The 13,800-nt window shown below is 37.6% G+C and overlaps 1 protein-coding gene across 7 annotated transcripts in view; it reads left to right on the top strand.

Moving 5' to 3' along the window:
• Positions 1–13,800, top strand: part of MYOF (myoferlin) — a 69,676-nt gene that overhangs the window by 10,995 nt on the left and 44,881 nt on the right. For all 7 annotated transcript variants that reach the window (XM_068139661.1, XM_068139659.1, XM_068139658.1 and 4 more), the window contains exons 4-9: positions 6,847–6,955; positions 8,221–8,305; positions 9,965–10,125; positions 11,137–11,265; positions 13,046–13,108; positions 13,221–13,271. In XM_068139661.1, coding sequence (XP_067995762.1) covers positions 6,847–6,955; positions 8,221–8,305; positions 9,965–10,125; positions 11,137–11,265; positions 13,046–13,108; positions 13,221–13,271 — 598 coding nt within the window. The remainder of the gene's footprint in view (positions 1–6,846; positions 6,956–8,220; positions 8,306–9,964; positions 10,126–11,136; positions 11,266–13,045; positions 13,109–13,220; positions 13,272–13,800) is intronic.

Raw genomic sequence — 13,800 nt, 5'->3', positions numbered from 1 at the left:
ATTTGGATATTTCTGACACTGAACTATGTTTACATGGAGGTTAATTGATGCTGGTCCACTTCCATTGTTAGCTTTTCTTTAGTACTTTGTGCCTTCTCCCAGTATGTGAATTCACATTTTTACAATACTCCCAACAGCTCTGTTGTAAAATCACTGAGAGTCAAGCCAATGCCCTCAGATCTCTCATTCTTCAGATTCCTGTGGGTCAATAAAGCAAGAATATAGTGCATGCCTCTGACTTCAGGGAAATCACAGAACTTGATATAAGAAAGCTTGGCAGTTTTCAGAAGGTTGTAGGGGATTTTCTATCAGGAAAAAAGGTACTTATCTGAAGTCCCTAAAATGCTTCCCTCTGTAAGGTTTTAATTTTTTCAAATTATGTTTGTAAATATCATCTAGATTCATATTTGTACTGTTTAACTCCCAGCTTGTGCAGAGGCCTGTTTGTTTTGCTTGGGTTTATGCACTGGAAGTTGTCTACTACTTATTCTGTGTTCAATTAAAAAAACCACTACAGTAAATTTCTTTGGAAAAGTGACTTCTCTGTATGGAGCTGGTCTTACTACTGAGAGCTATTGTTATTATTGTAACAGTTTAAAAGTAGAGGGTAAGCAAAGATCTGATGTGCTTAGCTGATCTGAAGTCTTTCAGAGGTAAAGGCTATTATTTCAGAAACCCAGTGTTTGCAGTGTGCTTTTGATATTAGTAATGAGTAGACCCATTAACTTGGGAGGTGTATGTGGTGTTTAAATTAAGTGGCATTTGAGTCTAACCAATAATCTTTCCTTTAGAGGTTCATGGTTTCATATCTTTAAAAGCTGGATTGAATTGGAGTTTTTTAGGGTTTGAGTGTAGAGTGTACATCTAGGGGACTGTACCACCTGAGAGAGCACTGAGATGAAACTACACCACGTCTTTGGCTTTACTTTCTTCTGCAGGAAAACAAGCAGTGGGGATTTCTATTACTGTTTTCAAGGTAGAGGCAACTCCTGGTCAAATGTTCTGCCACAGTTCTTGCTACAATGTAGTCTAGGAGCAGAACCATGTATTTCTCAACCCCAGCTTGCTCTGGCTGCTCACTGGCTAGCTCCAAGCCAGTATACATTCTGTTATGCCTTGCATTGTTCTGGAATAGTTGACTAGTTCTGGGAACCTGGCCTGTTGCTGCATGTAAGAAGTGGCTACAGAACCCATACTCCCCGTTAAAACAAGGCAGCAGAAGGTTGCAGTGTAACCCATGATTTGTTACAGCTCCTAGAAACTTAGATAGCTACTCATCCAGTCCATTCTTATACTGATGCAGGAGAAGGCTCGGGGTGGATGTTATCCTCTTTTTAGACTATGCCAAAACTCTTAACTCATTGCTTTGGCATGTTTCTGTAAATCAAATCTCAAAGAACATTAAACATTATTTTTTCCTGGACATAGAATTTACTGACTCATATACAGGATCGCTACACTTTTTCAGATGAATTTGAGTGCTCTTCATGGTAAAAAGACAGAGTCTTTGGGAAAGATAAGTAAAGCAAACCAGACTGACATGTACACAAAAAAATCATCATAGGAATAAGCCAGAGAGGACTCTCATGGTTCATGCTTAGCTAGAATTTCCAGCCTAAAGATGTTTGAAAAGACAACACATCTGTTTTCTATTATGTCTGATGTTGTGAATAGAACAAATTCAGACTCTCGGAGCACTAATCTTTATGCAGTTTGAAGGCAAAACCCCCCCAGAAACTTAGTAAATCAGGTGTCCCTGTGAAGGTAAGAGGAAAAAAAATGTTAACAGGAAAGTACAGTCCTATTTGAATGAAGCGATTTTCATTCTTTTAAAAAGAGATTTGGAATTATGTTTCCTCACGTTCCCCACATAGTTAGTAACCTAGCAACACAGAGGAAAAACAGATTGGGCACACCCTTTTCTCCAGCAGAAAAATGTGGCCACTTATGAACAGTGCAGCAAATTATTTAATCATGCTTATGTACTTTCCATAGTTAAATGATTCTAGGTAGTCTGAATCCTCCTCCACTTGATCTTTTTTTATGGATTCTTTTCCATGTCAGCAGGCCTGAGCACAGTTGCAGGTTTTCCTTGCATGCACTGTATGCAAGATTCAGATTGGCTGCAATTCATTTTTAGGAGTTTCTGCCATGTACAAAGTTAATGTCTGTGCTTCGTTTCATGTTTAAAGTTTGTTCTTGCAAAGAGTACTACCAGATCACTAAAGAAGATAAAAATTGTTTTGCTCTTAATAGAAACTTTAAAACAGCATGAAGGTGGGTGTTCTGTGCACTGTTATGTACACTGAGGAAGATAGGTTGAGTGCAGTAATTGTAACTGCAGTATGGGATCCAGTCTGATGATGAGACTAATAAATACAAACCTCTGCCAAAATGAACTCTTAAAAATAAGTATTTAAATCCTTAACTCTCACTGGATTAGAATCACAGGGCTTCCAGTAAAAGTAGTATGCAAGCAGCTTTAGGACGTGATATGGTAAAGAATTTATTATAAATAGCTACCTTCAAACAGAGAAGTAGCAATAAAATGGTTGGTAGTGTGAGCTAGCATTTCCTGATCCAGGCATGGGTGTGAAGTTTCACTTCTCTTGGTTATTTGAGCAGCTAAAAGGAAGTGCTAACCACAGCAGTAACGGATTAATTAGCTTTGGCACAAATCCAAGACTGTGTTTAGTAGTTGGTCACCAGTAGTTCACTGATTTCAGCTGGTAAACCAAGCATTTCCTTTTGATTAATAGAGGGAAAAGTATCACAGGCCTAGCACTGATAGGGTACATTCAAAGAGGTTTAAAATCTGCTTCTAAATGTGTGGATTTCACATTTATCTTTGGTGCCTTATTCGGTGATGGATCAGAATGTTTAAACTGCGTGTCAGGACAGGGGTTTTTTGCTTTATTTCTGTAGAGCTGGAAAGGTTTAAAGAGACCTGGCTGACTGGGTGCTATACATACATAAGTCTTTGGGATGGCCAAAAAGGTACTTAAGCAGAGTTAAGAAGCAATACTCATTTGCTGTCTACTGCCAAAACAGCCGATGAACAGAATGTCGGGCTGTATTGAGTTATTCTGAAAGCTGAAAATATCCTACTTGATGCTATCAAGAAGCCAGTGTGATCTGGAATTAAATGGGCAAATGTCTGCCTAGGCAAGGGAAAGAAAGCTGAAATAGCACTGGCAAAGACCAATGTCCTTTGATGATGAATAGGTGACAGAAAGTCTTTTGACCTGTGCGGGAAGGAAAGGACTCCTTGTCCTCTTGAAAGTCATGACTTTTGAGGGAGATAACATGCAATCCTGACTAAGGTAAAAAGTCTTCAGAGGAACACTGCAACATCACAGTATTCATTCAGACAAGTGGGGGTCCAGTTACATGATAGGAGTACAGTAGCAGACCTTGCAGCAAAGCATTAAACAGCAATGAGCTGTTAATGGGTGTGGTGTTACAGCAACAGCTATTACTATCTGATCTTACTCAACTTAGGCCAAAGATTAGAGACTTAAGAGAAGCATCTCTGGAAAAAAACTTTTTCCAAGACCTGTACAAGTAACAAAGATGAGACCTGGTGATGTGCTTGAGACATTCCTTGTTAGTTTTGAAAATATTACTTCAGGTATAGCTGTGTGATCAAAACCAGGCTGGACATGGTCCTGGGCAACGTGTTGTAGATGACTCTGCTTGAGCAGAGGGGTTAGACTAAATGATCTTGAGTGGTTCCTTCCTACCACACCAGTTCTGTGGCTGTGCTAAGAGAGGGATGAAACAGGCCAAATCAAGTGAAGAGGACCATTTTGGGGAAAGCAAAAGACTAGCTGCCTAGTGCTTAGAATTTATCTAAAGCTTAGAAGTAGGCTAAGATAGTGTATGGGCTGAATATTAAATTCTCACTCTTGCTAGAGTGGAAAAGGACTGAAGACTGAAGTAGCCCAAACTGTTAAGGGAGGAGGGAACAAAGGACTTCAGAGGCAACTTAGTAGCAAGCAAGTAGTCTATGTAACAGACACCCTCTTAATTCTTCGGAAGGTAATCAGAACTTAACAAACAATTGCCATGTATTCAAATGTCTTCATAGTTTCTGCACAGGACAGGTGAGGATTTGGAAATTTACACTGGAAAATTTCAAAAGCACTACTGTTGAACAGCTTATCATGAGTAATGTCACCTGATAGGGTGTAGTTGCTGAAACACTCATACGGATGACTTGAGACTGCGTGACTTCTGAAGTTCTTTCTGATGTTAATGTAAATCACTCCAGCTCATATCAAATCAAAATCACAAGTCTACAGTGGTTTTCTACAAATATACATAGCAATTTTTCATCTTCTTCTTTTGTTTTTTTTACTTTCTCTAGAATCAAATTTGGCCTAGCTGTTTTTGGGTAGTCTTCCTATATTCTTTCTGTGAGACCTCAAATTATGTATGTTTCTCTCTGTTACTCTCAAATGAGAAGGCTTAGTCACTGCTGAAAGATTTTGGGAAAAGAATATTTGGAATGGAAAGTTTTTATTGATTAATTTTGAATTAAAGGAAAAAGAGTGAAGAGAATTTGTTTTCTCTCAGTATACATCTGCTTAAAGGAAATTCAAGCATTTTTTCCTTCCAAATGTAGGAATGTTTTCCCATTTGCTTATATTATACTTGCTTTCAAAGCTATTACTGTGTTACAAGGCTATGTAATAAAGAGGAAAAAAATGCATTAAGCTACCCAGTATTTTTCTCTGCTTTGAGATTTGCAATCATTATGGAATTAATCCTTTCTGATTTTCTTTGACTTGAATAGTATCAGGGTCTGTCTGTGTGACACCTGCTCTTTACATAGAAAAGTTTGGTCAGATGCCCAGGGAGACATTCTCTTTGGTGTGTATTGTCAGACTTGCTTGATTTCCATGTAACACCAATTTTTGGAACATTAAAACCACAAGGTTAAAAAAAGTAATGCTTCTTGCTGTTTAGGAGAGCAACTGCTGATGTTTCCTGAGCTAAGGAAACATTACTGTTTAGTGACCATATTTGCCACATCTAATCACAAGCAATGTCAAATAATAATACTACAGCTGGATGGATAAATAAGGCCACAGCTTGTGTATCTCATGTTCCAAGTCTAGGTTTGTCTTGTGTTAAATGCAATTTTGATTCTGTAACATGAGAAAGTGCTTCTTAAGCTCCCTAAAGTTGAGAAATGTATTGATTCAGTGTGTCAGCTGATGTCCAGCTCTGTGTAACAATTTGTGAAAATTTTACATGTGCCTAATCTAATGCTCTCTGAAGCAACTAGATGTATTTCCATCCTTTTTGAAAGGAGACAGGGTCAAGACCACAATGCAGAATCCAGGTGTTTGGTCAGTGAGGAAAGGCAGGCATCAGACCAGAGGTGAAAGGCTTGGGTAGTAAGTCAAAATTATCAAAGAGATGACTGGGATTTGGAGGAGCGAGATGAACTGGGAAAGCAGAGTTGGCTGAGGAGGTGACAGCACTAAATTCTAATAGGTCATTCAAAAAGAAAGTGTAGTTAGTTTGTGTGCTCAGCTTAACAAAGAAGTTGTAATGTGTAATACCTAGAATGTGTATTTACAGGAAAATAATGTTTTATACTCACCTTTCCTAAGGTACTTTGCTAAGGTAAATTATACTCTAATGACATGGAACCTGAGGGTAGCTATAATAATGCACTTGCTCCATGTCAAAAAATGCCCTTACTTCCTTAGCTTCTCCTTATAAAACCACTGTGATCCATTTAAAGGAACCTCAGTTAAGTTCTCTGTACACAGAGCTTTTTTCCACTTTGGCAGCAAAGCTGGTATTGTTTGTCAAACCTGCTCTTTGTGATATATACAGGGTGTAATTATCTTGGGGTTTTTTCATGGGGAAAAAAAATCTCAGTTATTCCAATAATCTACTTCAGTATAGGAGTAAACTATTACTGCATACTATGGGAATAAAATACAGTGCCAGGTATCATGAGACTGTTAGAAACTTTGCCTGAAAGAAGTTTCTCAGCTTAAAAGTGCATGCAGTTTTCACTTTCTTTTTTGAAGGCGATACAGCCTAAAAGTAGGCAGAAGTAGCACAGGAGGGTTTAACACAAAATATCAGATCTCTTGGGAAACTTCCTTTAATAGGCCTATCAAGAGCCATATTAAACATTCTGAGAATTTAGAGGCAAGGAGGCAATGTATACCAAAATGTGCAGTATAGGCAAGAAGATGAATTTTGTGAAGTCTCTCGTAAACTCATTGACTGCATTTGTTCCGTTTAATTGTATTCATTACAGAGATGTATGCATGTCTTTTTGTCTCTGTGTAGTAAAACACCTGTGGTATGTAGTTTTTATACCCTATTTCTATTCTGAGTGCTTGCAAAGCTATGCAGGGAAATAAAGTATTACATCTGGTAGTCTCTCAGTTGTAATTCCATTGCTGAAACAAGTGAAATGGCTATTGAAAGTTATACAGAATATTATTTTCAAAAATAGACATAAAGTTTATTAGACTGTTAACCTCTTTTAGATTAAAGCTGTGTCTTAAATGAAGAACACCAGCATATAGAATCACAGAACATTAGAGATTGGAAGGGACCTCCAGAGATCGAGTCCAACGCCCCTGCCAAAGCAGGATCACCTAGGGTAGAAAACATAGAAGTGAAGTGAAACAGAAAAATATAAGTTAATGGTACACGATCGTTAGATAACATTTGCAGTGATCTTTTTTTGTCTTGGGTTTTCAAGTCATGGCTGGAGTTACTTGGTTGACTAACAGGCACCTGCAAAAGGCAACAAACCTCTGTTTGATGTATACTTACATTCTGATAATACTTTTTGCTTTATTTCAGATTAATTGGCAGTGCCTCCGTAGCGCTTAAGGATCTTGTAGGTAACCAAAGCAGGTCTTTTCCCTTCAAACTAATACCTCTGCTGAATGAAAGAGGACAAGAAACTGGAGTGAGTGGCTTACATTTCCATATTTTGCTGTAGTCTTCACTAAAATGTTTTAACAACTGGGCTAATAGTGAAACAAAAATATTTTCAAGTTGTTTTTACTTTATGAATTAAATGCTTGGAATTCATAGCAAAAGCTCCAGACAGAGGAAGTTTATAACAAGATCTAATTGTATCTATACCATCTGAGTTTGTTTAATAGCTTTGTAAGTTTGATCAATTGTTTTCTGTGTATGTTTTAATTTATATATATGTGTGTTATAAATATTATGGGATCCAGGGTATGCATGGAAATCAGCCTTATGTTGAAAAAGAGCATTTTCCTCGGCAGCAGATGGACTTCCCATATGTGGTTATTTTTGCTGTATTCTTTCTAATATCCACCTGTGTCACAGCACTGATTCTAGAAAACACATAGTCATGTACATGCTCAGTGACAGCTCAGTTCAGAAAGTTACATAGGAATTTTCTTCACTTGGTTTAGCATGTGTTTAAATTTAACAGTTTTTAACTGCTTAACTTAGTTATTAATTAAATAGTTTCAAGAACTGGGACTTTTCAGTATTTGTACAGTCTATCTGTTCAGGCATTTCATATTGCCTTATAGTTAATAAGAGGCTTTAAGGGTAATTTTAGTATCTCATCAGCTGTAGTTTAATATCATGGTTAGTTGGTCACAGGGTTGGGCTTTTTATGCTGACTCCTCGTGTTACTGTGGCAACTGGGAATACCGCTGATTTGTTCAATATTCCAAAACCACAGCCAAGCACAAGCAAGATAATTCTATAATTAGAATGGAAAATGACATCATGTTTTTCTTTCAGCAAAAAGCAACTAGAAGAGCCAGATAGGACATATTATTTATGGCTAAGATTTGTCATGTTGTTGATCAGATAGTGTTATTTCTCACTGCCTTTGTTTTTCCATCTGCAGATTTAGAATGTCACCTAGCCTGCCATGGATATTGTGGAACTAAGTGAACTGAAATTTGTAGAACACTTTGTATACTTGTGTTATGATAGATTTTTTTCTAAATATAAATACAGTGATTTCTTTTATTGGATGTTATTTCAGAGCCTATATCGTTAGCTTCAAGTTGTGTAATCTTTATTTGTATGTGTGTATACCTTAATAACAATTTATTAATTTACCAATAGCTGAAATTTTATTATAAACTGTGCTGTGACTACAGATAGTTAACTGCTCAGCTTTAAATCAGCTATTGTCAATATTGTGTGCTACATAAAGACTCATGTATTTCTCTATAGGCAACAATCGATTTGGTAGTAGGATATGAGCCACCAGCTGGACCTGCAAATCCAAATGATCCAGGAGGGACCAGTATCCAAGAAGGTATTTGAGTCTTTTCTCAGAACACTATTTCAAAAGGTCCTGGAAATATTTAAGGTAAACCAAGAAAGTGATTCAGCAGCATTGTTCATCAGAAAAAAATGTGACCAGAAGCAAACATGTTAAGACTGCCAGATAGTGGTGATTCAGAACTACAGGGAGGAAGAAAATTGGCATTTCCTGACATAAAATGGTTTTCAGTGTCGTTTTCTCTAGTATAATCATGTTACAAAAGAATGGTGTTGCTTAAAAGCTTTTCAGAATGGCTTTTGTTTGGAAAATAAAGGGGGTTGAATGGTTAAAGAAATGACAGCTTTACTGCAAAGGCTAACCAAATCACATTTTTTGGAAAGTATATTCCAGCCTTGTGAAAAGATTTTCTTAAATCTTTAAACCATAGAATAAAGAAGTTTTGAAAGACGTGGTTTGCGAAGTTTTTTGAGATCCTCTGGGTTTCCAGGCTCTTAATTGTGAAGTAACAAGTTTTTGCATTTGACAGACAAATAATTACCTTAATATCCAGACTTTGTGCAGAAAAAAGTAAATGCAGTAAAAGTTATATTTTGGAGGAGAAATAAACAGTTTGACCATTATATGCTGATAGATAATGTAAGAGGGAAGAAGTTGGAATGAGGAGTCTTCTGGGGGTAAATTTTGATTCACTGATTTTTATTTCACTGAGGGGTGGTCTTGGGGAGTGGAAGGATAAGTATTGCAAACACAAAAGCTTTGTGTTTAATTACTGCACTATGAAATAGTTTAAAAGAAATGTGGGTTTGAAGGCTTTAAAAGCAAACTGACTTAGATTAAATTGTTTTTATAGTGTTTCTGAAATTTGCTTGAATTATAGCATAATACAGGTAAAATAAAACATGACAGGTTTTTTATCTAGCATGCAGCAGTTGCATGAAAATTATTTCAGTGCAAATTATCAAACACACCTTACTTAGTTATTGTAAATACCTATTTCCCATGAAATGAAATCATCTTCCCAGCTGAGATTGCTCCAGCTCAGTGAGTGTGTGTAATCAGTCAGTCACATGGACCCATCCAGGCAGATGGATTTTGAAAGATGTTAGGGAGGTGGGGGTGTTCTGCTTATGAAATACATGGTATGGGAATCTCTGTGTTTTTCTCTCTTACAAGGGTCATTGCAGGTTTCATTGTGCAAAGCAATCCTCATCCTGTGTTGGCAAACTAATTCAGAAAGCTAGCAAACATTCTGTGAATGCTAACCATCAGAGACACAGCTTGTTCTGCTATTAGATTTTGACATCGTTACTGTCCTTCAGTTAAGAAAGTTAAGAAAAGAAGCTGGAATCACAAGGAAGTGACACACTTGTGGTCTGAATATTTATGGATCCTGTTTTGCAATCACGTGGTGATGATTGCAGCTGAATTGTACTTTCCTAAAACTTCAATTAGTTGGTTCCAGAAAGTGTATGGAAATTGTGTTAGATGCTCTGCATCCTGAAGAGGGACAGATCTACAGTTAGTTTGATTGAGATATAAATTTGTTATTAGGATAAAATTACTAGCTTTCAAAAGGAGTTGGAAGCATGTGGTTAGCAAAAAAAAAAAGTGTTGAAATGAGTTAACAGTATAATTTTAATGGGTGCCTTGAATATGTGCTTATTAACTGCACTGTTCTTACTATATGAGATGGAGAAGATGATGGAGGTTACGAGGATGGCTTGGATGGTCCAGTTGGTGGTATCACACCAACGGTTCCAAGTGGCACAAAGGAAGCTCAGCTAGCTAAACGCATCACCAAAGGGAAGAAAACACGGAGGATCCTTTCTAACAAACCACAAGATTTCCAGGTAGTAGATTTATGAAATGATACATGTTCCTTTTTTTCTGCCTGGCATGACATTGCACTTTTCACACAACCTGGCATAATTTCATGTTAGATTGTGTAGAGACAATTAGCTTCTTCATTTGAAAGCCTGTATTTTAAAAGTATTCTTCAACTTTGCCTGTTATGGAGATGTCCAGTTTTGTATAGTTCTGGTTGAAATCTAGATGAACCTTATTTGTGTAGTTTTACAGATTTCAAACTACAGTAGCAGTTTTAAAAATAAGTAGTAAATTACACGAAATCATCGCAGTATCACAGTATCACCAAGGTTGGAAGAGACCTCAAAGATCATCAAGTCCAACCTATCACCCAAGACCTCATGGCTAGACCATGGCACCGAGTGCCACGTCCAATCCCCTCTTGAACCCCTCCAGGGATGGTGACTCCACCACCTCTCTGGGCAGCACATTCCAAGGACGAATGACTCTCTCGGTGAAGAACTTTCTCCTCACCTCAAGCCTAAACTTCCCCCGGTGCAGCTTGAGACTGTGTCCTCTTGTTCTGATGCTAGTTGCCTGGGAGAAGAGACCAACCCCCTCCTGGCTACAACCCTTCAGGTAGTTGTAGAGAGCAATGAGGTCTCCCCTGAGCCTCCTCTTCTCCAGGCTAAACAACCCCAGCTCCCTCAGCCTCTACTCGTAGGGCTTGTGCTCAAGGCCTCTCACCAGCCTGGCTGCCCTTCTCTGGACATGCTCAAGTGTCTCAATGTCCTTCTTAAACTGAGGGGCCCAGAACTGGACACAGTACTCAAGGTGTGGCCTAACCAACTTGTGATGTAAAGTTTGGGTAAAACTATACTTGCTGTCATAATTAAGTTTGAAAAGTCTGTCCGCTGCTTATCTGCCAGCTACTTCAGATGTTGTCTGAGGTTTTTTTGGTGGTATAGTAAGAAATTGTCACCAGGATGATAGGTAATACATGAAATTAATTACTACAAATACTTGAATTTTTTTCCCTATTTTTCTTTTTTAAGATTCGTGTTAGAGTCATTGAAGGTCGTCAGTTGCCGGGAAATAACATAAAACCGGTAGTGAAAGTTCATGTTTGCGGTCAGACACACCGAACAAGAATCAAAAGAGGAAACAACCCGTATTTTGATGAAGTAAGTCATGTAGTAACACTGTTGATGTTATCAGATGCAGAAAAATAGTTACTACAGCTTTTGGTATGATCAATGAAGAAGAATTTGCTAATATTTAAGGGTATAATTTTGACTAATACATGTTTTAGAATTCCCAGTCCCTTTCATCATGTATTCACATCACTAAACAGATCTCTATTGCTGTCAGTCTTAGAAGATAAGGCTATCTAGAAGGAAGTCAAACTTCAGATGAGATCTGTGAAACATGTTCTTTGATACAGTTGGCCATGTTACATAATAACGACTTTGAATAGTTGTGTGCAGGTTATAAATTCACAGAAAAAATAATTGTAGGCATCTGTGGTCTATGCAGATGAGCTTTCAGTGCAGTGCTTTGAGTCCATGAAATTGCCACACAGAATCTGGAAATGTCATTACCTTGCTATCCATGATTTGTAAAAGCACAACTGGATTGCTTTGTCCAGACAGGGATTGGATATTAAACACACTAAAATACAGAAGAGAATCAAAAGCCATATAAAGGAAAGAAGCATAGTCCCATGTCTGGAAGGCATCGTTGCAAACATTAAGCTTAACAGAGATAATGCTGAAAGATAACTCTCATCTGAACACATGTGGAAAATTCAAGGCTTTTGGAATCCAGTGGCAAGTGTGTTTGACATGTCTAGGCAGAACCAAGCAAACTAAAAAAGTTTGAGAGTTGAGCTAAGCTGTAGGTAGTGGTCAAAATTTGTGAGGCAGTGGTAAAAATCAGGGAAAGGAGAAAGCCAGTGGCACCTTGTATTGAATCACTTCCTAGCCAGTGTTAGTCTACAGACTAGGCTAAAAATGGAATAGGAGTAGCTATGTCTATGTACCCTTCTCTTTTGTTGGATAAAGTACTGACCAGAGTGTGGCTGGACTCAAAGACCTAACCTAGTGAGGCATATACTATTAATAAAACAAAAAAGCTAATAAATACTCTGATAGTTTGTCAGCATGAAGATAAATAGATTTATTCTTGTGGCCTTGAATTTCAAATGTGCAAAACATCCAACAGAAAAAGGAAGTCTACAGAGAGTGGAAGCATGGACAGGTATCTTGAGAGGAACACAGAGAAGTTGTCTGAGTAGCCAGAGACCAGGGCAGGAAAGCTAAGGATTCAAACTGAAGGATTAAACATTAGGAAGAAATCTTATACCGTGGTGAGGCACTGGAACTCATTGCTCAGAGAAGTTGTGGAGGCTCCAACCCTGGAACTGTTCAAGGCCAGGTTGGATGGGGCCTTGAGCAACCTGGCCTACTAGGTGGTGTGCTTGCCCATGGCTGGGGGATTTAACTAGATGACCTTTAAGGTCCTTTCCAACCCAAAGCATTCTGTGATTACAATCACTATAACCACTAGGCCTAACAAGACTTTTTTGACAGCTAAAACAGATAGCTAGATGAAGCTGAATGTCTTGGAACAAGAAAAACCTTTATCATTCCCAAAGTTTTTCCCCTGAGGAAAATGTGAAATGCAAAGCAAGGAGCAAAGGCAGTGCTATTTCTACTGTGTTCATTCAAATGGAAGATGTGACTGTCTTTTGTCTAATTTGTACTACATTTATTTACTAAATTTAGCTTTTTATTCTGCACTAAAATTCCATTTAATGTGTTCAGCAAGGAGGCAGGGTAAAAGTACAGTAGCAGGTATGCTTCAGAAACCTCTTAAAAGAATGTTCTTGCGTTTTCTGTTCAAAGAATTATTTGGTTGCCATTTAAAGACAGTTTATTGTTCTTTGGTTTTTTACCTTAACAGATTTTTTTCTACAATGTCAACATGACTCCTTTAGAATTGCTTGATGAAACAGTTAGCATTCGGGTAAGAAAAAATAGTGCACGTTCAAAAGGCTGTTGGATGCATAAAGTATTTTATGGCCATTTCACTGTAATGTTTTGGAATATTCCTGCTCCATGCCTGTCTGTCATTTTAGGTGTATGACTCTCACTCTCTACGAGCAGACTGTCTAATGGGAGAATTTAAGGTGTGTATGAAGCAACTTTCTTATCTTGACTACATTAAATAAAATCAAATAGAAATTTTAAGTACTTGTTTTAAATGTTTACATTTATACTACCTTAGTGTGAAGATAGAGAATTACCCAGTAATGTCTTGCTTATTGTGCTAGAGACCATTTGCTCAGAACACTAGCATAGTTTTCTTATTTGAGTTGAAAATTATTGTTAAATAATATTGTAGGTTTTAGGTAGATTTGGGTTTTTGCCTCAAAATGTATTGTGGTGACTATTTGTTATGAGGTAGGGTCTGAAGAGGTAAATTTATTAGGTAGCTGATAGGCAGAATGGTGATATGTGTGGTGGCATAAAGATCCATGTTCTCAAGTGATGTGGAAAGATGTTCCTTTGGTCAGAAGTTTAAGTAAAAAAGATGTTGGAAAATTCTCTTAGTTAAAGTAATCTCTGTAGTTCTGATTACATTAGTGAGACTGTTTGTATTTGTTAAAATAAATATTGGGAGCAAACCTGTGGCAATTGATGCTGTTCCTAAAGCAG

The sequence above is a fragment of the Melanerpes formicivorus genome, unplaced genomic scaffold (assembly GCF_026170545.1).
Source record: "Melanerpes formicivorus ecotype bairdi unplaced genomic scaffold, bMelFor1.0.p_v2 SCAF_6, whole genome shotgun sequence".
Classification (NCBI taxonomy): domain Eukaryota; kingdom Metazoa; phylum Chordata; class Aves; order Piciformes; family Picidae; genus Melanerpes; species Melanerpes formicivorus.
The sequence above is the reverse complement of the archived record's forward strand: the minus strand, read 5'-3'. Positions and strand labels throughout refer to the sequence as shown.